Below are 26,629 nucleotides of genomic sequence, written 5' to 3' on the forward strand. Positions count from 1 at the left end.
ACCCCGTCTTTATGTATACGGCGAATCTGATTGGCTGCCACTTTTAAAGACTACCAAGTATTCTCCGCCTACAGGTATTTTAATGAAGCACGCACGCTTTGCTACAAGAAAAAAAAAGTTTTCCTCCCATACTTTATAGGCTGATATGTTTTTGATTAAGCATAGTTAAACAGTTTTAATTTAAACTTTTGAGAGCGTTGATATATGTTATACATTCAATTAAAAAAATATTATAAGTGTTCCTTGTGTTGAAACGAAGAAAATAATGAACAGAAACAAATTTGTTTTGGAGTTTTTTCCCCCAGAGAAATGCAAATATTATTTGTTACTATTTTTAGGTCACCTGAATCACTCAGGTGACACAATATTGCTATCTGTTTTCGTCTCGTAATTAAGACAAAAATCCATAGAAATTGATTGATCTCCAAAAGTACATACATCAAGCAAACTGTTAAGCCCTGTACCAAAATTTTGAAATTGCAATGGTAGCACTTTATTGGTCATATAGTACAATGCACTCATTCTCCTAAAAACTTTCTCTCACCAAGAAAAAGCAAACAAAGTTAGTGGTTGTGATTTGCAAAAGTGAATTTACGGAAATTGTGAAATGCATGGCCCATAGATCAGGGGATCTGGTTTTAGGATGAGACTCTAATGATCATAGAGAGTTTGAATCTAGATTTCATAACAGTGAATGTTGCGAATCATTAATACTTTAAGCCGCTGCGTTATACGAATGATATTGATTCTTAAGAAGTCTGTCAGTGTCTGTTCATTAAACTAAAATTTGCTAAGAAAGAATTTTAATAACGAAAAGATCCAGTCTTGTATTCAACCACATTTCAAGATGAGTCCACAGATAGCATTTCCTAAACATTCATCGACTATTCCTTTTGAAGTATTTTTTTTTAATTACAAAAACCTACTTTCCATCGACAGGTTGCAAAAACAACGAGACATTGAAGAAGCAGCACGTGAAAGCCATATCAGTAGCCTGCAAGGAATTGCACATAAAGGTTTAAAGTATTGGGTTTGATTTTTCACTAAATCAGGTGAGACATGCAATACTTTTGATGTCTTTCTGTTGTCAATCCCCCATTTGTCTAAAATTACTGAAAATCATACATCTTCCCTCTCTGAACTCTCTTCTCTAACTGTCCCCATCTTGTTAACGTTTTATATTTTGATGTTGGTGTCATGATCTGTTCAGATGTGAATGTATTTTGATGTTGATGTCATGAATTCTTCAAACATGAATTTATATTGATGTTAATGTCATGTTTTGTTCCAAAGTGAATATCTGCGATGTGTTCAAAAGTTTTGATTAATTACTAATCTTATAACAGTTGTGTGTGTTCAGGTATTGGATCGAGACAAAGAGGGGTGACCAGAGTCCCCCAAATAAAGGGAGAGTACTCTGTAGTCCTGATTTGACTGGAGGTTAACTTTGAAACAGATGGTTAAGTACGAAGCTATAATTTTTGTATGTGTATAAAACCGTATATTTTTGTTATGCATGTTGTTTAAAAATATTAGGGTAACTCTTTGAAATACTATTCCTTTCTTGTTTAGATGTGAATGTGAGGGTGGAAATTGTTTCATTCACAGGGGTTGTATTTTGCACAAAAGAACAAGAGATAGTGACTTGCCAGCAAGAATTAAGATATCAACTGCAGGGCGTCTAAGACGTTATGGTAAGATACAACATGTATCACTCTGTCGAATTTTTTCTCACTCTCTTTGTTGGGGAAAAGAGCCCTCAGCAGTTTATTGACGATGTTTCTTATTTATCACTAGAGCGAATGTTGGACTGACCTCCATGTCTAGATGATGTTGAAAACATTGATCTGAAGCTTAACCCAAAATTGAGGAATCTCCTGCGGCCAAATCCTGAAGAGATGGTTAGATTCATCTTGAATTAGCTCAATTTGCTATCTGTGACTTTGTATAAGCTTTCTTAACGAGATATGAAGACTGAACATTCTTTTGAATTTCTATGTTAGAGGAAGATGATTAGTTGTAAATATGACGTTTGATTTGGTGGTGTGGGGGAGCCTTTTATAGTTACACGGCGGCCGTCCTTGAAAAATGCTGTAAGATTTAAGCTCTTCTTTTTGAACACTTTTCTAAAATTGAACTTATTAATTGCCGTAAATCGGGCCAAAAATGACTTGTCGGCTTCCCATTGACAGGTTGGAAAACACAACAAGAGACAAGAAAGCCATATCAGTAGCCTGCAAGGCATTTTACATAAAAGTTTAAAGTATCAATTGGGTTTGATTTTTCACTAAATCAGGTGAGACATGCAATACTTTTGATGTCTTTCTGTTGTCAATCCCCCATTTGTCTAAAATTACTGAAAATCATACATCTTTCCTCTCTGAACTCTCTTCTCTAACTGTCCCCATCTTGTTAACATGTTTTATATTTTAATGTTGATGTCATGATTTGTTCGAAAAATGAACATATTTTGTTGTTGAGGTCGTAATTTGTTCGTAATTGAATATTTTCCCCTTTGATTGGTGTGTTCAAAAGTTTTGAGTAATTACTAATTTTATGTCAGTTGTGTGTGTTCAGGTACTGGATCGAGACAAAGAGGGGTGACCAGAGTCCCCCAAATAAAGGGAGAGTACTCTGTAGTCCTGATTTGACTGGAGGTTAACTTTGACACAGATGGTTAAGTACGAAGCTATAATTTTTGTATGTGTTATAAAACCGCATATTTTTGTTATGTATTGCTTAAAAATATTAGAGTACCTCTTTGAAATACTATTCCTTTTTTGTTTAAATGGGAATGTAAAGGTGGAAGCTGTTTCATCCTCAGGGTTTGTATTTTTCACAAAAGAAGGGGAGATAGTTACTTGCCAGCAAGAGTAAAGAGATCAACTGCAGAGCCTCCAAGACAATATGGTAGGATACAACATGCATCACTTTGTCGAATTGTGTTTTCTCACTCTTCTTATTGTGAAAAGAGGCGTCAGCAGTTTATTGACATTCTGTCTTATTTATCATCAGAACGAGTGTTGGACTGACCTGTAGGTCTAGATGATGTAGAAAACAGAAATAATAAAAGTTATACCAAGTTTTCTTGAAGTTATTGATGGAGTACGATTCTTCAAGGGTTTTACAGATCACTTCAGTTTAGGAATTAACAAATATTAATCAAATAAAATTGTGAGCTTTCATTATTGTCTTCTCTTTGTGCAAAAAAATCTTTAAATCGGACCAAACTTTAGTTCGACTACGGTAGCTTTCGAAAGAATGTTACATAAAGAGTGTCATGTACAAGCCAAGTCGAAACTCTTCGTCATTCATTATCCCTCAAGAAGCTCGCATTTTCAGATAGTATTGCACATAGTTCATAAGTCAAGAGTGATAATAAGTAGCTGTTATGTACAGTAGTTCGTTGGTTGAAAAAAGCTATGAAGGATGACCAGAGAGCTACAGTGCCATCCATTGAAAAAGTATACATTAATTGCGCACAAAAAGGTTTGTTGTTTTATCGATTTACATGTATTTCTTCGTTTATGTATTCTTCCACCTAAAAATTTTACTAATATTCTTTTACTTCCACAACAAAACATTTTCCCAAACCGTTATTGATAACGCCAGTGGGTCTGAAATTGTAATGAATATACACTTTTTTTATTGGGTGGCACTGTAGCTCTCTAGTCGTCCATTCCGAATTTTTCAGACCAGCAAGCTACATATCTGTAGCTAGATAATATATTACAATACGAGGATTATAATCTCATATCGTTTTCTAAACCATTTGATCAATGCCTTTCATGTAGCTTACATTACCTGAAGTAAATACAACAATCCATAATTTCAAACTTTATTTTCATCTGAAACATTTTTACCCTTGAACAAAAAAGTTAAGGACCCTTTGTTCCAGCTTGAATTAACTGATCCAGATTGGTAATAACTTTCGTCACCAGTTTTGTCATTTCGGCAACATTAAAGTTCGGGGAGTTCAGCATGCTCAGTACACTGAAATGAAAAGTTAGATAAATAAATTAAATAAACCAATTGACATTAGATGTGAAAGTCAGCGTTACATAAAATGCACATTCTGATGAATACATGTATATTTGAAGGCTCAGGTATAAAAACACTCAAGGGGGGTGCGTCGATTTACCCAAAAGGACATAAAAGGAACCCAAAAGGACCCAAAAGGAAATTAAAAGGACTCAAATTAATATATTATGATACATTGAAAATTAATAATTTGAATTAAATTATGAATATTATATTATAAATTTACCTAAAAGTTGGCAAAAACATACATTTATATTGTTGCAACTTTTCTTAAAGAAATAACATACGATTTTTATAACACATCAAACACTAAATCTGGTCAGACATGCTTCGATTTCTTTTAGCTGAATTTAACAAAGTACACTGTATTATTCTATTTCTCCTTCTGTTTTACCATATCTGACTATATGACATTTGATAAATAAAGAAATGTTTTATTTAATGACATGCTCTAGGCATATGGTATCGGGAATGGGTGGGGGGTGGGGGGGGGGGGGGTTGAGGTTGGTGTGCACCTCCCATTCCCCACCCCAAACACACACTTTACCCTCAAAAAAATACTTTTAGCTTTAATAAAATATGAAAGTATTCATTGATTATTCATTAATTCTCTTTATTTCAAGTCCTTTTGGGTAGTTCTAAATTTCCTTTTGTATCCTTTTGTGTTCCTTTTTGGATCTATTGGGTCTTTTTTGGGTAAATCGACGCACCGCTCAAGGGTATTGGACCATCATTAAAAAGATGTTGGTTTGCTTTCTCCCAAATGGTTAACTAAACTTTTTTTTATACATTGTGACGATATATTTTCTTTTTATTCCCCTTATCCCCTTAATGTTAAATTTTCTGGAAAAAAGATTTCCCACCTACCTACCGACCCAATAAATTTACCCCAAATTGAGAGAGGGCAATCAACCATTTTAAAGATGACCAAAACTAGTAATTTTTAAAGTTTAGATCAAATAGACATAAATAGCAAATCAACACATTGTCCATAAAGAAAAGACTTTCTGGAAAATAGTAATTATTTCGATATTTTCATTGTCTGTGCGCATAACTGGTTGAAATAGGAAAATCATGAAACCTTGTTTCATTAGTCATCAAGATAGAAATAAGCTCATTTATAACTTCAAAAATGCTGAATATATAGCAAGTCCGAACAACAGGGGAAAGAAGTTGATTGCCAATAACTGGTGTGAAAATAGGTCTAATCATCATCAAAATGAATAGCATACCAATTCAGTTCATTATTTGCAAGACAAGCGAAAAAAGTATCCGTAAAACTATAAAATATTAAGAAAATGACTAATAAATAGCTCAGAAGTCCCTCTGAACAATACAGTTTGGGAATAAAGCAAACACAGACCTAAAATCTTTAGAAATGTAATAAGGTGCCATTTAACATAATGACAGATTGGAAATAGTAACATTGTCAATTCATTGAAAAAAAGCAATGCAACTTTGATATCAAACCAGAATTTCAACTTCTACATGATTTCATATTTTCTAGAATCTTTCCAATCTGTTCTTCATTTGATTTTTTTGCTTGCAATTTTAATGCCCTTACAGTAACGTGTTGTTACCTACTTTTTCAGATCCCCTTGACTTTCTTGCACTTCATTCCTTACGTAAGTCCAATCTGTTTGAAAATTGAAATTAAATATGTTAAAGCACATCAAGTTCATGAAAAGCTTCAAATTGGAATTTATAGGTTGTAACATATGAGGTGTGTGGGTTTTTTTTATTTCTTTACTAATTCCAATTCAAAATGTTATTTGGAATATTTGATCATTTTAATACAAACCTTTGGAGTGAATACATAGAAATGAATTGCCTTCCTGACCGATTGACATACACAAACCTACCTGGTACTGGTGAACCACTGGGGTACGGCGGTGTTGAGGGTGAGGGAGAATGGGTTGATAAGTGAGCAATGATTCTTTGGAATGCCTGGCGTTGTTCCGGCTCTGTAGTTAAAAATTTACAGTATTTGCTTGTAGATATTTTTCTGCTTTTACATCTCATTTTAAAAATATTAATCATATAGTGATCTACAGTAAAAACGCATATGGCAAATACTCTTATTTATATGAATTTACACTTATAGCGAACTTCATTTCCCTTTAAAATATATTGAACACTTTGAACACTTAACAGATATAATGAATTGTGGTTGTAACGGAGCAGATGTATTTTGTTATTAGTGTGTTTATACGGGATAGTAAGTGCACATTGAATATTTTCTCACCCAGATACTTGGCAAACATATTTTCCACACTGTATAGAGGACTGTTAAACAAGTTGTATTCATAGTTCTCGATAACTTTCATGGCATCTTTGGTGTACTCGAGTAATATCTTGGTAATCTGATCAAACGGAAATATATGTTCGTAGATTGTGGACCACTCATTGCTGTAAAACTCGGAAGCAACTTCTGACAACATCTTGTGCGCGATTCTGTGAATGTATCCAGTCTCCATCATGTCAAGGAAGCTGTAGAACAATACAAAATATAACAGTAAGTTAAGATTCAATGAAAAATGAGTATATTTGCTGATTTAATTTTTGCATGAAGTTCTTTCTCGGATAACCGTCTTTATGGTGCAACTTTTGCTTTAGCGTATTTTCCACAAAGTAAAATATATCACCTTACCAAAACGGTTAAAAGTTACAGATTCTTTAAGAAAGATACATTAATGCCATCTATGAAACCATTTATTGAAGTGGTAAAATTTTCAAGTATATGAAAATAATTTTTGAACGTCAATTATAACATAATGACACGCCATAAATCTTACAAACGAGAAAGAAATATTCTGAATTGAATAATTTTTGGTTATTTTGATTGTTAACTACACAAAATTAAAGAGATATATTATTATTCTGTAAAACACAAAAAAATATGTACATTTTTTTGAACTTATCATGTCTATTGAAGTTCAACAACACATGTTTCGGTAAGAAATGTCTTTTAACAAGACCTCAATTTGATTGGCTATTATATTTATGGAAAACCTGTTCTACAGGTATTTGAAGCAAAACAACTTATCCATTTCAAAAGAAATGTGAGTTTAGTATTTTTTTTTGACAATAAACACTCTAAAGATAGCTCAAAACGTTCCATTCGAAAGGAAAATTTTACCACTTCAATGCGCTTCATTGTATTATCGATATCAGAAGAAACATTGTCCAAGACTATTGGAAATAATCCGTGCACATTTGTAAAAATTAGAATCTGAATACTACCAACGCCCAAATCTTTCAAAACTAAAAAATTCTACATCGATTAATTTGTGCTAATTTTAAATGTTAACTACACAAAATTAACACCGAAAATGTTATCAATTCTATTCAAAAATAAACTTTTTATTTGTAAGTTGGTCAAACTCTCAAAAGGTCTTGTCACAAGGAATACAGTGAAGTGTGAAAGCTCTAGCACTAACTATTCAAAAGTTACATGTATGGCCAACGTAAAAGTGGGTCAAACTTAAATGTCAAGGCCAAGTGGTCATATTTGGTGGTATTCAAAGAAAGTTCTTGACACAAGAAATACACCTGTGAAATATTAAAGCCATAACCCACCCACTCAAAAGTTATGGTCAATGTTTAAGTTTTTGCAGATAAACTAAGACATTGGCGTCGGAAGCAAATTGAAAGTGGGGGGGGGGTAAGTGTAAAAAAAATTTTGTTATACCTTCAAATAAACTGACAAGCAAAAAAAAGGAAATTTTGCTAAACACGAAAAACTTTGGTGGTGGTGGTGGGGGGGGGTGTAGGTTCACTAGCAAAAATTTTTCCAAATACCACTTTCCACATTAATTTAACCTTAACTACAACGTGTCTGTGGAAAGTGGGGGGGGGGGCTAAACCTACGCAGCGATGTTCAATGTCTATACTAAGTCTATCTTTGGAAAAAAAGTGGGGGGGGGGGCAGAAGTGAAGCAGTACAAAATGAAAGACGGACAGGACTAAAAAATCTTTTTCAGAAAGATTACGGGGGCATAATAAATAAATCCGGATTAAAGGGCACATTAACAAATTGGGGATGTTTACTTTAATTTAGCGATTACCCGACAAGAGATGTTTTACGTCATTTCAAGGAAATTTTTGCTTTGCAGAAGAAACTTAGGGAAACATAATTGCCACTTATGGTCTTTTCAACAAGCGGATGTATTATTGTACATGACAAACCCGCCCCTTTCAGAAAATTCGGCATTCAACATTCTCTCTCAGAATTCTTATTATCTGCAAAGTTAGGTATATAGTTTAATAAATAAACATTTAAAAGGCTATTGAAAATTTTTTGTCTAATTTTTTGAATTTTTTTTGTACATGAAGCTTGCCAGACAGACCCCAAAAATCCGATTGATGCAGATACCTTACTAATAAAACGGGAGCTTAGAGGTTCGGTGGTGAATTTGAAAATGAACTATAAAGTGCTAAATATTGAATCTACTATTTACCCTTTTCTTGTCTCGTTAGCTATCCTTTTATGATTCCACTTCATTTTGTCCATGCTAGTACACTGTAACGCATGCCCATTCTGCATAAGCTGGTTCCCCATTTCCTGTTCAAATTTCTGAGACCACGTGTCGGACATGCCCGTATTCTTCATTTCCATGAATCTGTGCTCGGTGAAGTGGTAGAAGCTTTCCACAAATCTGTCAAGTTCTGCGATAAATAAAATTGAAGATTTGTTTTATTGTTTATGGGTAAACCCATAAAAGTCAACTATATACACAGATGTAAAATGTGCGAGAGAGGGAGAGAAATACATGTTAAAGAGAAAGACAGAGGGGGAGAGAGCACGCGAATTACCTTCAAACTCTTCTGAGAGAGCGAAATTTATAAGGCTATAGAACAAGTAGCCGTGGAGAGAGAACATTATCCTGTGGGTCAGATTCATCGGCCTTGGGAATCCATGAAGAATGGCGGCCACTCTGGTGGACAGGGAATCGTTCCGGAAGGTTGATTTCATCTCTTGTGTGACGGCATCTAAAAAAGGAGCATTTTATTCCAGCAATTCAAAACCTGAACATTCATAGTGTCTACCTGTTACATCAATAGAATATGTATATCTTACTAGAGATGGATAAATTCGACCATTGTATAACTTAAATATCTAAAGGTGATTTGAATAACAGTAATTATTTTATAAGGTAAGCAATCAATGTTCATGTTGCAAATTCGTCATTTTATAAGAACTGATCATTTACAATCCCCACGGGCAATATTTTGACCCCCCCAACCTTAAAGATGATTCGTGCAGTTATATTGGGATTCCATATTAAACAGTTTGCAGTTTAAGGTAGTGACTAGATAACTACATGTCATTTAAGGAAATCGAAGCCACTTACAAATTATGACTTGTTGGTATTTGGAAGTGGCACAAGTGAGTCGTCTCTCCACTATCTCCTGCGTAAATCTTCTCACCAGAAACAAAGCCGCAACCTCCGGGTCATCCACAAAGGTTAGAAGTTTCATTGTACGTTCCACCAGAGGGCGGAACTTGTCCGGATAGAAATTTATAAAATCTAGAATGAAATGTATATGGTTCCTTAAAAGAACTTATTTTACCAATACACATTCAATATTAAGCTATTGCAATTGTGGCATTTATACTTGATAAAAATTAACCACTATAAGCAAAAAGATTTTAACAAATATGAAATTCAAGTAAAGCTAATATTTGCAATATAATAAAGGAATGCTAATATCTTTCTGCACCCTGTTAGTGTACTTACCAACCATGTCGTCTGTTCTTGGGAAGCTGAGAACACGTCTCCACAGTATCTGAGTCAATATAGGGCAATGGAGACCGGAATCAAGGTTGAATAAAGGACCAGACGAATTGCCCCAGGTCGAGTTGTCTGGAGTCCAGGGACCTGGACCTGGCGTGGGTCTAACAGGGGATTCTGTGTACGGAGCATTACTTGGGGAGGGCGAAGGTCTGAATCCACTTACTGCATTGCCGCCTGGGTTATACGTGACGCTTGTAGGACTTTGCCGTCGGTCAAGGTAATGTCTGATTTTGGAAATCAATTCAGAATAAGGGTCGCCACGTTTGGCACGTGTTTGATGTACAGCGAGGGCATCTGTAAGCAGAAAATTTTGATGTAGAATACTGCACGGGCATTTAGTATAGTGAGCAAAGAACTTGTTGCAACAGTGCATGGAAACTAACTGAAATTTGGTCGTGCAAGTTCCCAGATGCACTTGGCTACTGTACCAATATTCCATGCTAAAATGGCGTACACAATATAAAGGCGACCAAAATTGAAATCTTGCAGAATCTTGTTACACATGTATGTGGTCTATGTATCACAAATTATCGTTACTTACGTACAGTTCAAATCAATTTTGTACATGTAATACAAAGAACATTTCACGAACTTTGTATTTAAGTGTTTATCAGTGTGAATATTTTAAACTACGTTTACCAGAACGGTTGCACCGTAAAATATTACCTCTGTAAAATAAGATTTAAAAATTCAATAAAAATTTTCTGAAATATTGGCCTCTAAAACTTACCTGAACAGATTCCACAAAAGAGTACTACGAAGACCACAAACGAGTACATGGTGCTGCACGAGCTTTAATAGGACAAAATCTCCTAATGCGATATTTATATAGGGTACCAGACGTGTTTGACTGGGAACTCTTTATTCGTAGTATCACGTGACTCCGCTGGCCAATCCATTTCAAGAATAAAAGCACGTTGCGAGTACCTGACTGATCGGAACAATTTCCCTGTACGAGTCTTGCTAACCAATCAAATCATTACGTTGTTTTTTACGTGAAAAAAAATCTTGATATATGTACAAGTTTCCCATTTTTATGCTCATCAGTATAATCATAAATTTTTCATGATTATCAAAGTTGTCATAATACATGTATTAGTCGTGCTCATTTGGTTTATGTTGCATTCAAATCTCATTGGCTATTGTATTTGTGGAAAACGTTCCGCAGTCAAATATCCGAATTCTTTTCCTTTATAAAGAATTGGGCGTGCCATTAATTATCAGAATCTGTCAATCAATGTTCAATTTGAAATGCTGAAAACGGTCCTTCTAAACGTTAAATTCTTTTTACTTCAGTGCGAGTCATTGTATTTTAAAAGCTTGTAATCTGAGGAGTAATTAAAAAATTCTGACTTAGCGCCGAAAATCGCAAAAACCTACAAAAATTGTAACAGCATTCCCGAGAAATTGGTTACGTTTATATCTGAAACTTTGAAAATTTACACCTTCTCTAAAAAAAAAATACTAAGGATAAATGATACGAACCTTTTTTCAGAAATCAGCAAGATTTAAATTATATATAATTTTACAATTTTAAAAATTAAAAATGTGGGCATACTTTTGTAAACTTTTTACACAGAAAACAAAACAAAAGCGCATACCGAAGCACCACGAAAACTTACTCGTATTACATGTATATATCTAATTTAGGGATTTATAAGATACATGTACGTCTTTTATAATCATACTCTATCATCCAAAAAATACATATTTATCAGTGCATGATGGTTTTTTTTTTTGGTTTTGGTTTTTGACATGTACTCTTAAAACGTATAAATAAAATCATACATTAAATGCAGTTTATTTAGATATTGGAGAGGGGGCTGCAATGCATTACCGAAATTTTGAAAACCGGTCGGATATCATTACAGAAATAATCGATGGTTGATACATGTACCCAGCAGTGCGATTGAATTGCTATGTAATTAAAGACAGATAATACAAACAAAAATATGGAAGTCTAGATTGGTATGATTATATTTTTGTCCTATTTTTAGATCACCTGAGTAACTAAGGTGACCTATTGCTATCCGTTTTCGTCCGTCGTCGTCCGTCGTGTGTCGTGTGTTAACATTTGAACATTTTCAACCAAATTTGGTATACAGCATCTATGGGTGGAGGGGAACAAAAATTGTGAATTTCATGGTCCCCGCCCCCTGGGGCCTGAGGGGTGGGGCCAAAACCACTTAAATTAATGAAATCTTTAAAAATCTTCTTCTTTACTCCTGGACATCAAGCAGGCAAACTATTGGCATGAATGTAATGAGCATTGAGTCCTCTATCAAAATTGTGAAATTCATGGCCCCAGGGTCAGGGGTTCTAGTGCTAGGGCGGGGCTCTATAGATTATATAGTGAAAATGCATTATTTCTTTGAAAATCTTCTTTTCTGCTCCTGGGTATTAAATACACTAACTAAGCACATAGTTATGATGAGCAAGAGTGCCTCTTCCAGATTTGTGAATTTCATGGCCCCAGGGTCAGAGGTTCTGGTGTTAGGGCGGGGCTCTATTGATTATATAGTGAAAATGCATTATTTCTTTGAAAATCTTCTTCTCTGCTCCTGGGTATTTAATAAACAAATTAAGCACATAGTTATGATGAGCAAGAGTGCTTCTTCCAGATTTGTGAATTTCATAGCCCCAGGGTCAGGGGTTCTGGTGTTAGGGCGGTGCTCTATAGATTATATAGTGAAAATGCATTATTTCTTTGAAAATCTTCTTCTCTGCTCCTGGGTATTTAATAAACAAATTAAGCACATAGTTATGATGAGCAAGAGTGCTTCTTCCAAATTTGTGAATTTTATGGCCCCAGGGTCAGGGGTTCTGGTGTTAGGGCGGGGCTCTATAGATTATATAGTAAAAATGCATTATTTCTTAGAAAATCTTCTTCTCTGCTCCTGGGTATTAGATAAACTAACTAAGCACATAGCTATGATGAGCAAGAGTGCCTCTTCCAGATTTGTGAATTTTATGGCCCCAGGGGCAGAGGTTCTGGTGTTAGGGCGGGGCTCTATTGATTATATAGTGAAAATGCATTATTTCTTTGAAAATCTTCTTCTCTGCTCCTGGGTATTTAATAAACAAATTAAGCACATAGTTATGATGAGCAAGAGTGCTTCTTCCAGATTTGTGAATTTCATAGCCCCAGGGTCAGGGTTTCTGGTGTTAGGGCGGTGCTCTATAGATTATATAGTGAAAATGCATTATTTCTTTGAAAATCTTCTTCTCTGCTCCTGGGTATTTAATAAACAAATTAAGCACATAGTTATGATGAGCAAGAGTGCTTCTTCCAAAATTGTGAATTTTATGACCCCAGGGTCAGGGGTTCTGGTGTTAGGGCGGGGCTCTATAGATTATATAGTAAAAATGCATTATTTCTTTGAAAATCTTCTTCTCTGCTCCTGGGTATTAGATAAACTAACTAAGCACATAGCTATGATGAGCAAGAGTGCCTCTTCCAGATTTGTGAATTTTATGGCCCCAGGGTCAGGGATTCTGGTGTTAGGGCGGGGCTCTATAGATTATATAGTGAAAATGCATTATTTCTTAGAAAATCTTCTTCTCTGCTCCTGGGTATTAGATTAACTAACTAAGCACATAGTTATGATGAGCAAGAGTGCCTCTTCCAGATTTGTGAATTTTATGGCCCCAGGGTCAGGGGTTCTGGTGTTAAGTCGGGGCTCTATTGATTATATAGTTAAAATACATTTATTCTTTGTAAATATTTTTCTTTGCTTTTGGGTTTTAAGCCAATGATCCAAGTATATATATATTTATGATGAAGAAAGGTGCATCTAGAAGAGTGGTTATTAATGCCCCCAGGGTCAAAGGGGGGGGGATGGTTACATAGCCTGAAAATAAATTAATGCTTTGAAATCTGCTCTTTGGTATTAATCAACCATTTTATGATAAAATTTGCAACATTTTGAAATATATGGCCCTGGGTCAGTGGTTCCTTTGGGGTGAGGTGCACAACTGGTTATAAAGTGGAAGTGCATTTTCTCTTTGTTACTCTGATCTACCTCTGGGTATTAAGTAAATAGAGTAAGCATGCTAAGTTAATAATTATGATATGCAATGGTGCCTCTTTCAAAATTGTAAATTGTGAATTTCATGGCCTCCGGTTTAAACACGAACCAAATTTAATTGTTTGAAAGTTGTTACACAATACTCAGGTGACCTATAAGGCCCGTGGGCCTCTTGTAGTTGTAAATGATTAGAATATACATTGTATTTGTAAAATATTAAGAATTAAAAACTTTCTACGATTTTCAAAATTTCACCCTTCTGCAGCCACCCGTATTTATCTATATAAATTTTCGTCACTTGAAATCCAAATACCGGGGCACTGTGAAAGGAAATTGAAAATCTATGCTGTTAAACTTATTCAATTTACTTACATAATCATGACTTAAGCTGTCAAGATTTTTGATAAAAATTTGTATATGTCCTTAAATTGAATCTAGAAATATGGTGACTACAGTGGTCCTTCAGATATCCGGATGCTTCAGTATCCGGACGATTTTTCAAGGGAACGGAATTCTTTAATGTTATTTTGTCTTGTTTAACTGGTGATGCAGGTATCCGGATGCTTCACGTATCCGAACAAATTGACTAGGAACCAAATAAATGGATAAATGAGGCTCCACTGTACATACATGTATCTGCAACATTATATTGCACTTTGGGCCCTACTTATGTAAAAGTCTGTAAAATGCTATGTTGAGGATTTTAAGCGTTGCTGATTTGAGTCGATTGTTATTGTATAAAGGCTCCAACAATTGAAATCAATTATGAATTATTCTGCTGTAAACCTTCCTTTACCTCCCCTTGATAAGAAGTAGACTTCAGAATAACGATGCTAAGTGATTCAAAGTAGAGCTGAGGAAAAAAAGCTTAACGTCGATTATTTACTTAAAAAAAGTTCTCGGTAAGGATGTATGAATATTTTCGATATTGATTATAAATATATTTTGGAAATCGTATATATGAATTTTCTGTAATCCAGGACTGCGTACATGTATGAGAGGAAAATTAAACAATAATAAAGGCACCACAAAGCCGAGCATCTCCTCGCAAAAGGCATAGCGGCATTCGACATCGTCCCTATACTAACGTCACTTTTGTTTAGCGTAGGATTAACTAAACAACGCATAAACACACACAATACTATATCCCATCAAACCCCGGTACATTTTGATAATATACCAAATACATGCAAGACTTTAAATACAATCTTTATAATGTCTTTTATTTATAACATTTACTTGTTTATTTAAGGATTTATATCTACATGTACAATATACATGCAGGGGATACAATGTATGTAACCTTTCCTTTTAAAAATCTAAAGAGCAATTATAGATCAACCGCTAATGAAGACAATAATATGAAAATGTAATGTTTGGAAGTGAAAGAGAGAGCAATTTGTTTCTTACAAAGATTCTGAGAGTATTGCATTAGTAATAATAATAGAACCCTACCGAAAATGTAATCTGGATCTTATTAAAACTTGAAAATGCCATAATCTCAAAAAAAATCATTGAAGCAGGCTGCGCCTCGGGAAATAGTCCAAACCTTGAGGAACTGGAATCTTGCTAACTCCCTTAATGATATACTTTTTAATTCACTGTATACTATTATATGTACATATATTCTTATAGCGTATCTTTAAAATATTCTTTATAGCATATAAACAAACAATAATTTCAAGCACTTTAAACAGTAGACTTTAAGCGAATTAATGTATTACGCACTCTATTCCTTACAAAGAATTAAGTATGGGATCCGGTCCCTTCGGAGTCTTGGCCCCTTTTCTTTAAAAAAAATGGCGCGCTACTCCTTCTTAACCATATAACATACTACACTGTAGCAGCTCTCACAAGGTTGTCTTTTGAAAACATACATGTATTAGGTAAACTAGTGCTGTAGTCATTATAAAACACGGAAGATGTCTGAACCATTAGTTTAATTATCATTAGGAAGGCCTTATGGTGCATTTGATTGATGATGAGGGGACAGAATGACGGATATAGAGTGGGCTGCACATCGACAAAGGCAGAATTCATTAAAATCATCGGTAGAACCAAGGAGCCTTTGGTTGTAATATTCCAGTACGGTGCTATTTTTGAGCAATTGCATCTTCTATAATACCTTTTTAGGAATCATGGAAAACATAATAGAGGCTGTCTTTCCGAACCTGCCGGAAAAGATCCAGGGTTTTTTTTAAAGGTTTTTTCTCTCGAAAATATTAGATATTTATTATAAGTATTAACTGATTTCTGCTTACTGTGACCTAAGTTTATACTTATTATTTTCATACATTTATATGATTTATGTACAGGTTAGACTACAAAACTGAACTTCAAATCATATGTTTCAGCCAATGAAATGAAATGGACATGCAGAGGTAATCTCAGAATGGCCTTCCGTGAAGTCGAGCATGCGTATTCCAGTAAAAAAGACGGCGTAGATGTTAGAGAAAAAAGCAATTGGAGGCATATCTGAACCGTTAGGAAGGTGGGTATTACTTTGAACAGGTAGAAGCAGCCTTCTCTCCAAGCAGTCTTTGAGAGAACATTTTTTATGCCCCGCCATGAATATGGCCAGGGCATATAGTGTTTGTCATGTCATTCTTTCGTCCTTCTGTTTGTCCTTCCGTCACACTAAACATTGCGTTTAGGCTTTAGCTTAGTTCAAAGCTCAATTTCAAAGAAACTATCCAAGATAGTTCTATCAAACTTAAGATGCTGACAGATATTGATGAGATCTATGCAACTCATCAACATATTTTTACCTTGACCTTTCCTTTGACATTTGACCTCAATTTTCTTAAATCAGTGTTTAAGTCAGCTTTTAAGATACCATTCAAGATAGTGTTATCAAACATCATATGTTGACACATACTGATAAGAGCTATGCAGCTGCATCACTATTTTTGAACTTGACCTTGACCTGACTTTTCTTTAATTAGTGTTTAAAGATTTCATTTAAGATACTTTTGTCAACTTCATTTGTTGATACGTACTAATGAGAGCTATTCAATTGCATCAACAATTTTGATCTTGACCTTTTCTTTGACCTTGACCTCATTTTTCATTTATAAGTGTTTAGCTCAGTTAAAGAAACCATTTAAGATATTTTTTATCAAACTTCATTTTCTTATACGTACTGGTGAGAGCTATTCAACTGCATCACATTTTTAGCTCACCTCAACGAGTTATTGATCGGCGTCGGTGTCGGTGTGCAACGTCAGGTTAAGTTTTTTGGAGCAGTTTTCTTTTTAACTACTTCTATGTCCTATATTTCCATGGAGGATGGACAGTGTGTTTCATTGCACCATTCAAAGTTTTTCAATTTCAGCAAAGGAATGACCAAAATAATGTTTTTGGAGCAGGTTAACATTTTTGGTGCAGTTTTTGGTGTAGGTTTCATTCAAGTAACTATAAGCCCTATGTTACCAAACTTGCATGGATGTTGACACATCGGACTCGGATGCTAAGACCTACAGCTATGAACAGGTTAAAGTTTTTGGTGCAGGTTTCGTTTCAGTAACTATTTTGACCAAACTTGCATGGATGATACATTAAGGATGCATACTATTGGTCTTGCTTGATGCTGAATCTGACCTACTTTTCCGGTTGAGTGAACAGGTTAAAGTTTTTGGTGCAGGTTTCATTTCCAAGTAACTATAAGCCCTATGTTGACCAAAATTGCATTGATGATACATCTAAGGATGCATACTATCGGGCTTGCTTCAGATGCTGAATCTGACCTACTTTTCCGGTTGAGTGAACAGGTTAAAGTTTTTGGTGCATGTTTCATTTCCAAGTAGCTATAAGACCTATGTTGACCAAACTTGCATAGATGATACAATCGGGCTTGCTTCAGATGCTGAATCTGACGGTTGAGTGAACAGGTTAAAGTTTTTGGTGCAGGTTTCATTTCCAAGTAACTATTAGCTCTTTTTTGACCATTCTTGCATTGATGATACATCTAAGGATGCATACTATCGGGCTTGCTTCAGATGCTGAATCTGACCTACTTTTCCGGTTGAGTGAACAGGTTAAAGTTTTTGGTGCAGGTTTCATTTCCAAGTAACTATAAGCCCTATGTTGACCAAACTTGCATGGATGATACATCTAAGGATGCATACTACCAGGCTTGCTTGCTGAATCTGACCTACATTTTCCGGTTGAGTGAATAGGTTAAAGTTAATGCATGACTCATTTCCAAGTATCTATGATTCTTTAATGACCAAACTTGCATGGATAATACATATAAGGATGCATACTACCAGGCTTGCTACAGATGCTGAATCTGACCTACTTTTTGTGGATGAGTAAAAATGTTAGTTTTTGATGCATGTTTCATTCTAATTAACTATGAGCCCTATAATGAGCAAACTTGCATGGACAATAAATCTTAGGATGCAAACTAATGGACTTGCTTCGGATGCTGAATTCGACATGCATTTTTCAGATAATAGACCAGGTAAAAGTTATGAGTGCAAGTCTAATACCAAAAAACTATAAGGCTTACATAACATTGTATAAACCAAACTTGCACAAATGTTGCATCAAGAGATGAAAACTCTCAAATTTGCTTCAGATTCTGGATTTTAATTACATTTTCATGAAGAAGAACTAGTTTAAATTTTTTATGTAGGTCTGTTCAAAGTATCAGATCAAAATTGCTTAAATATTTTCATTTTTGGAATGTACACTTTTTGTTGGTTAATTGTGTGACTTTGCCTTACTTAAAGACAACATTCGTTGAGGTGAGCTCTGTAATCTCTGATTACCTATGTTTTACCTTTCCTTTGACCTTGACTTTACTTTTCTTAAATTAGTGCACGTGGTTAGCTCAGTTTTTAATTTATTCAAGATATTTTTATCAAACTTAATTTGCTGATACATACTGATGAAACCTACTGAACTGCATCAACATTTTTTTTTTACGTTGACCTCACTTTTCTTAAATTAGTGTCAATGTTAATTTGCTGCATGATACATACTGATTTAAGCAATTCAACTGCATCAACATTTTTGACCTTGACCTTTCATTTAACCTTGACCTCACTTTTATCAATCTGTGTTTAACTCAGTTTTAAAGAAACCATTCATAATATTTTTATCAACCTCATAAATGCTAATACATACTAATGTAAGCTTTTCATTTGCATCAACTGCATCAACGTTTTTTGACCTTGGCCTTTCCTTTGGCCTTAACTTCATTTATTTTAAATTAGTGATTGGCCTTTGAACTTTCTTGTGACCTTGACCTCAATTTTCTTAAATTGGCATTTTGCTTAGTTTTAAAGAAACCATTCAATATGTAGTTATGTAAGCTTATGCACATATACATAATTCTGTGAGAATTTATCATCTACATCCAACTTTTAAGATTTCAATTTTAAAGTAGCATATTCAAGATATTCTGATCAGATTTCATACAGTTATACAAATTTTCATGTTGCATTACTAATATACCCTCGGCGGGGCATTCATGTCCCACTGACATATTTCTAGTTTGCTTCTTAGCCACCATTCAAGAGGGGGGATAACTATTCTCCATTAAGAAGTTAATGGCTTGCTTTATGGTTACGGGGGGAGAAGTTTTAAACGAGCCATCAATTTCTCAGTAGAGAATAGGCATACGTTAATCTCGGAATGATTTCATGTAAATACGTTTATAACTTTAAAAAAACCCAAATGAAATCGATTCATTAGGCTAAGGGGTCAAACGTTTACTTGAAGAAGGTTAAAATGAATGGACATCAATAAATGAAACCCTTTGTTGTAGCCAAAAACCTATATATACAGTGTAATATGGTTTCATCGATTTAGTACTTTGAGGTTTAAGAGCAAGCAGTTAGAAAGACTCCCCTTTTAAGAAATAAAATATGTTTGGTAAATAAATACTGAATGCCCCGACCCGTTTTGAAGTCCAGGACCAAAAGTTTTTTTTTTAAATGAAGGTCAAACTTCCAGATGAAGATAAGAGTTTAAAAAAGTTGTTGTCAACCACGTACTTGTCACACAAAGCAGATAAACCAAATAAGAAAGTCCTTGCAACAACCAATTAAAAGTTATAGGGAATGTTGGAGTTTTTTCAATATGAATTCAAAGGTAAGATGGAGAGGTCAAAAATGCTGGTTTACAACAAAGGGTCTTGTCACAAGAAAAATACTTGTGTTACATGTAAGCTCTAGCACGAGCTGTCAAAGAGTTATGGACAAGGTTAAAGGTTTTAATAAAGAAGGACAAACTCAACTTGTAGGCTAATCTATAAAATACTTGTACAGGTACCATAGAAAGGTCCAATCATGAAAAAATTAAACCGATATGAAATAAAATAGTCCTAGCATCAACTTCTTAAGTTTGGCCAAGAATGAAATTACATTTTGCAAATTTTAAAGTAGGTAGACTGATTTAAACAAAGACATATAGATAGACATATGGACAAATCAAAAATTAAATGCCATCAAATCCTCGATTGGATGGTGCAACATGTTTATAAACATTCCTAGATATAATTCAATCCATTATATTAGTCCAGCCCAAAGTAAGTGGGATATGATTTCTATACTATTTTTTCTTCTTATATCCCCCTTTCCACTTCGAAGCAGGCATAGTCCTACATTTTCACAACATGAACTTGCTTATTAGTGACAGATTTTGATAAAATTATTCCTGTGCATATATTACTAAAACGTGTCAAAAATGTTTTTAAAAAAGCTAACTTACCTCAGACAGACGAACGACTAGCCAAAAGAATACATTCAATAATTTTATTGTGTCAAGACAATTGTCAATGCAGGGATATGGTGTTTCCCCTCTTTTTCCGATTCAAATCAGTACAATATGGCTACAGAAACTGTATATGTGCATTTATATTGATGTGTTTTTGGTCGAAGGTTTCGTGCCCTCAGATCATCCATCATCCAAGATATTAGTCGCTCCGATTTTGAAGGCAACCGAGCAATCAATGGGAAGCCCTAAATAATTCGAGATTAAGTTCATTTTATTGTTATATTCTACACAGTTATAATTAATAAGTTCAAAAAGATTTGTACAAAGCTATTTGAGAGAAAATACATAATCATATAGCCCTAAGAAAGCAAATGCTAACAAAGGTGAATTAGGTTTAACTAGCTAATTGGCTTTTTCTTCGTGTTCATTATTTGATTATTGTAAAAGTCAAGTAAAACGTTTATTATTTTTAAAGATTGTAATGGTTATTGCACCACATGAAAAAACTAACATCTATGATTAATTAGCAAGAAGAAAACAAACAAATGGCGAGGTTTGGCTGGAATTGCATGATACACTTGGTTTTGGGTGTTAACACAATCGTTAACATTCATGTAAAGTCCAAATTGTTCTTAGATATCTCAATAAACGCGTTAACCTCACCGAGGCCCATGTTTTCTTTTGTATCGTACAGATTTCTTACAAGATACAAATGAGATAATCAATTGATGCCGAGAATAAAATTGGCCGCGATTTTTTCGCGTGCTGATCATAATACATTGGATCTTTTTGATAGACATAAAAAAAAATGTGCAATATCGAAAGAAGTGTTGTGTCATCATAGCAGCTGTAGCATTTTCACGAAGATTTAATACAATTTTTTCCCCCTGTAAAATTATCATAAAAAGTTGCTTTAAACATTAAACCCCCTACCATGGGCTGATAAAGGATTTGCGATTGGGGACATAACTTCGTTCAGGCAGTGTGTCCAGGGCAAAGCACACCTTTGCCCTGATGGGGGCCCAGGGGGCAAACCCCCCGGTAGCTCCTTGGTTTTCGTGTATTTTAAGAATATAACCAGCCATAGTAATAGTGGTATTGACTAGTTACATGTATGTACCAAAGTACAAGTCATATCAAACTTTAACATTTTTTAGGGGTTCATGCGTCTCCAGCGCCCCTCCCCTTAAATCCGCCAGTACCTACTCCAACTTATTGTATAAAAGAACGGGGCGTACAAGGCGAGACCGATCTCCCGCTTTAAGACAAAATATTTTTCAAATTTCATAAAGAAAATAAATTTTAAAAAATGCAATGTCATTAATGCCATCATTGTTTCTTTTTATTGAATCATATATTGATTAATAATTTGTTTTAGAGTTGATGATTAGGTAGATTTGGAGGAAAATAAGTAACACAGCAATATACACTGACTTTTTAATATGAATGTGTCAAATCTCCAATTTTAATAAGGGCCGGCTAAAAAGACGGGAAAGGGAATTTAAAATACTTTTTTGTTTAAAAAAATGGAATCTGAAAAAAGGTAAAAGATCATCAAATCCATTTACTTAAGCCACTTTAGAAGAGGTCAAATAAGTGAGGACTGAGTTAGCTCGGTGGTGAACGCGTTTATTTTATTTTTTTTTTTTCATAAAATGAAATGTGGAGCGAGTTCAAATCCCGTAAAACTTTTTACACATATTTTTTTTGAATATGTTGTTCACACTAACATTGAATTTAATTCTTTTTTTAAACAAATTTATTTCAAGAAATTTATAAGATTATTGCGTTTTAATCGAGAAATGTCGAAAATACGGATTAGTAAGATAAAAACAAACATGCCGGCCCCGAAGTCTTATGGTTGTGTTTTGTGTAAGAAACAATTAATAAAAGGCAAAACGAAACGTATGTTAAGCACACGACTTCACATTCTGCTACAGCAGCAGCGAGGAATAACAGTGAGCCACAACTCTAGAATATGTGATAAGTATAGAATGAATGTAAGTACATGTACCACATCAGGTGATAAAGGGTGTTCCAAAACAATATTCCATTATTTCGCCTCCAGTCATTTTGTTAGGAAAACCTCATAAGAAGTGTGGCATTTTTCGGTCTAGTTAGGCAATACTTAGACCAAACACTGCTCGATCAGAACTTTTCGTAAAGTTTGGTGTTGTTTCTCCAGCCGGTTGTCGATATTGAATGGCAATCACATTTCAGAGAGTCTAAATATTGGCACTGACACTGAAAACGTCTAATTCTTCATTTACATCTAATGAAATAGTTGAGTTGCTACCAATTCTAAGAAAAAGTGCTCTCGAATCCATGAAGCATCATTTATATTTGACGACATAAGAATATCTGATGACGACATTCAAACACTTACTGGTATAAGTGACAGAGACTTCGATGACTTGGTAAAATCTGTTCTGTCACTCCAAAACACAAAGGTTAGATCATCAAGAAATGCTCTGGGAATTTTGCTTTTCAAATTCAAATCTGGTCTTTCATATAGTATTATTGCAACTTTGAGTGGACTAAGAAGCAGTTAGTTAGCCACATTGTAAAGAGTGCTCGTCGTGCACTTATGCGAGACTTTGTCCCGAAAACAGGATTTAACCATATTTCAAGAAATGAAATCGCGAACGATCATATCACTGACAATGCATAGCACCTGTTTACTGACCCAATCTCAGATACAGTAATACTCATCCTGGATGGCACATACATATTCCTACAAAAGAGTTCCAAGTATCAGTTCCAAAGATTAAAAGATGCTGTCTAAAAAAATCGACTATTAGTTAAACCTTTTATAATTACCAGCACAAATGGTTAATATTTTATTGATTAAATGGGACCGTACTTTGCGAATGGAAAGAATAACGCCTTTTCAATTATTACGCACATTGTCAAGTCCAATTCCGGGAATTTTATGGATTTTATGGAGGAAGATGATGTGCTTATAGTTGATGGGGAGTCGATCCTTACGTTGCAGGTTCGAATCCCACTGTAGGACGTGACATCGGTCCTTCGGATGAGACTGTATAAACCGAGGTCCCGTGTCGCAGTAGGTGCTGGCACGAGAAAGACCCCTCATTGCTCAATGGCCCTGAGTGCCGAGTGTAGGTCAAAATAGCTCTCCATCGGCAAGTGGTGGCGTCTCCATTTGAGTGAAATATTATCGAGAGGGACGTTAAACAACATACAATCAATCAATCTTAAATTCTTAAGGGTATTACCCTGATTCTAAAAATAGCACTCAGCTTCACCTGTATATTACTACACATTAATTGGTGCTGCTCGCTCTGCACTAACTGCCAGTTTGTCAGTATGTTATATCTACTGAAATACATCCTGTATGTATGTTGCTTGTTTGTATGGTACCTGTAATTGTACCTTGACCTATGGAGAGAGCGATCATAGGCATTTATGCCTGCTGTTTAATCCAATTCAGTGAATAAAATATATTTTAAACTAAATACAAACCTTCCTTGAAAAGCAATAACGATGGGGATGAAGAAATGGGCCACAGTATGCGTATTGCTTCCACCACAAGGAACACACCCCCCCCCCCCCCCCTGCAAAAAACGCTGTGCTGCAATGACATTCTATAGCAGGTCCAAACAATGGAAACTCATGGATGCACAGGACTTATTGCTTGATATTCCGGTTCTGACCCTAACAGATCTCGGACAAATTACGTTTACGTTTGGTGTACATGTATATCAAATTAAAACAAGCATCGAAATATTCAGATGAACATCTGCCTGATGGCATTTATAAGATTCATCTCTCAAATACAAAGAATTACTCCACGCCCGCGTTTCAGTCCCGTTATTCGACTGGTAAGCACTACAACCTTTGTATACAATACACTGTTACTGAAGTCCAGGGATGGTACTCTCAGTGTAAAGCAGGAGACAGACAGTGGAATGCTGTGCGCATGTCTGCTCAGTTCTTTGGTATCTTAGCTATGCCAGACATACAATACAGAGTACTCCACACAACCGCTGATGAATTCTCTACATCACTAGGTAATGTAGGAAAGTTACTTACAAACGAATGAAAGTTACGTTTTTTAAATTGATCATACATGTTTGTCTATCGACATAGATAAGTAATGCATTTAACAATTAATTGTTTGCTTATAGTTATCCCTTTCAGGCATTTTGCTGTAATGAGTATGTATTTCATATTGTTCCATGTTAAAATCTACGTTAATAATATATATTATTGTACCTCATCTATGATAAATAAATATTGATAGTTGAAATATGTTTACACTTTTTCATAATTTGAGATTCGGCATTATGCTTGCATGCATTATATTCCTGTTCAGGTCGTTCGGTTGAAGCAGTGGTTAAAACTTTTGTTGAAGAGTCGCGGATTAAAGATTAAGAGCCATTCTCTGTAATGATTTGAAATTTTATATAGGAGCTGTGGCACGCATAATCTCAGAATTTCTCCAAACTCTCTATAATAAAATTCATTGATACCCTAAACTGAAATCAGGCAAAAATTGGTTGCTATGTTTTATAGTTACCATGGCAACATGTCTTAAAGTTCGAAAAATGGCATTTTTTAACATGTTTAGAGCCCCATAGTTAACATTTGCGGCAAAGCAAACAATTGTCAATGACTGTTTCCAAAAGTTGAAGGTCAGATGTCTCAAATGCTTGATAAACATGTTTGGTAAATCAACTATTACATACGTTACTATGGTGACAAAGTATTCAAAAGTAAAAAAAATATTCATTGAATTTTATTAAGTCATACACGTAAAAATAAAAAGCAATTATAGGATAAAATGTGACCAAATAATAGAAAAAAGAGCCTTGAAACACATACCAAGAAAAAAATATATTTCATTTTGGTTGGCAGTGGTTGCCAAGGTTTTTATACCACAGAGAGCCTATGTATGTTTAAATCTGATCCTATCTTTGAAAAAAGCACATTTTTTCATAACTAATGATCAATTTTATAAGATGTTGGTGTGCTCCAAATTTTCCCATTTGAAAAAATTCAGATTAGATTCTTTAAATAGAGCGTTGCTATGGAAATAAGCAGAAAATATATGCTTAAAAACCTGAAAAATATTTTGTTTCCTTGGATACGTACCCTTAAATGTAGATTCCCAAAACTTTTATGATTGATATTTATTAACAACTATCTTGACTTTTAATTTTGACTATCATCCAATCTCTAAGTGGATGCAAGAAGTTGGCACACAGGGTTTAATATTGATATAAAGTTCACAAAATCGAAGATTTTCCCTTCTTGGTAACCATAGCAACAGTGTTGTTTTATTCATCAAATTTTATCAATATATGATATTCAACTTCAGTTCTAACAGATAAGTACTATTCAAGCTGAGTTCTTCAATTTGTTTCTTGATTGAATGGCAATTTAATTCTTAACGCAGCGGAAAATAATTCACTTTTAAGCACTGGTTCTTTGTTTCCATGGTAACACTGCAAAGTAGCAATTATACCCAATTTTTCTTATGGTTTTGGTGTTGCAAGGTCCTAAGGATGCATATTTGCCAGTCTTGAATTTTGATGTTTTTCCTCAAGACAGTAGCATTAACCCATATGGAAGGGAATTACCGCCAAAAGTCTATGTATCTTGCTTTTATTCTTATTCTGGCTACTTCTTTATGCTTTGTTATTGTTGTAATTATATGTCGCTTTATTGTTTTCGTATTCGTCTTTATTACATTTCACTTTGACTTTTATCCTTCTTCATTTTGCCCTTACTTCTATGTTGCTTTATTCTTGTAAATTCATTTTACTTTCTTTTAAATTGATACAGTTTCTTAAATGATTATCTCTATTACGAACGTGAATTCAATCACACAAAGAATGAAGCATATTCAATGAAGACGAATACAAGTTGTCAAAATTTAGTGCCGCATTATAACGCTAGGTGGCAGGGGTGTTCGCTACGAGTGTTGGTAAAACTAGGTAAGCAAACCCGGGCCGGGGTTATTCGAGATTTTTCAATTTTCTGCCTTAATACTTTATCAATCAAACTTAA

General features: G+C 34.7%; 1 protein-coding gene and 1 long non-coding RNA gene across 2 annotated transcripts; one reads left to right on the forward strand and one right to left on the reverse strand.

Annotated features, from left to right (window-relative positions):
* Window positions 1-3,824: 3,824 nt before the first annotated feature.
* LOC134236584 (uncharacterized) lies at window positions 3,825-10,667 on the reverse strand. The gene is made up of 9 exons (XM_062718757.1): window positions 10,570-10,667; window positions 9,783-10,133; window positions 9,396-9,572; window positions 8,857-9,033; window positions 8,502-8,709; window positions 6,287-6,531; window positions 5,904-6,005; window positions 5,626-5,677; window positions 3,825-3,993 (listed from the first exon to the last, which is right to left on the reverse strand). Exons 1-9 carry the CDS (start codon window positions 10,616-10,618, stop codon window positions 3,879-3,881), a joined length of 1,476 nt encoding a protein of 491 aa, XP_062574741.1. The 5' UTR covers window positions 10,619-10,667; the 3' UTR covers window positions 3,825-3,878.
* A 5,157-nt stretch (window positions 10,668-15,824) lies between these two features.
* On the forward strand, window positions 15,825-19,894 carry LOC134236585 (uncharacterized). Its single transcript, XR_009985649.1, has 3 exons — window positions 15,825-15,952; window positions 16,222-16,358; window positions 19,819-19,894. It is a non-coding gene; the product is annotated as an uncharacterized LOC134236585 (long non-coding RNA).
* Window positions 19,895-26,629: the final 6,735 nt, after the last annotated feature.

This window comes from Saccostrea cucullata, unplaced genomic scaffold (assembly GCF_032062105.1).
Source record: "Saccostrea cucullata isolate Sc308-1 unplaced genomic scaffold, CSIRO_AGI_Scuc_v1 ctg264, whole genome shotgun sequence".
NCBI classification, from domain to species: domain Eukaryota; kingdom Metazoa; phylum Mollusca; class Bivalvia; order Ostreida; family Ostreidae; genus Saccostrea; species Saccostrea cuccullata.

Excerpts from the sequence above, each read along its gene's own strand:
- LOC134236584 (XM_062718757.1), bottom strand. The coding sequence starts at position 10,618 with ATGTACTCGTTTGTGGTCTTCGTAGTACTCTTTTGTGGAATCTGTTCA. Across the intron at positions 5,678-5,903 it reads CAGTGGTTCACCAGTACCAG|ATTGGACTTACGTAAGGAAT; the intron begins GTAGGTTTGTGT and ends ATTTTCAAACAG. Across the intron at positions 3,994-5,625 it reads AGTCAAGGGGATCTGAAAAA|TGTACTGAGCATGCTGAACT; the intron begins GTAGGTAACAAC and ends TTTTCATTTCAG.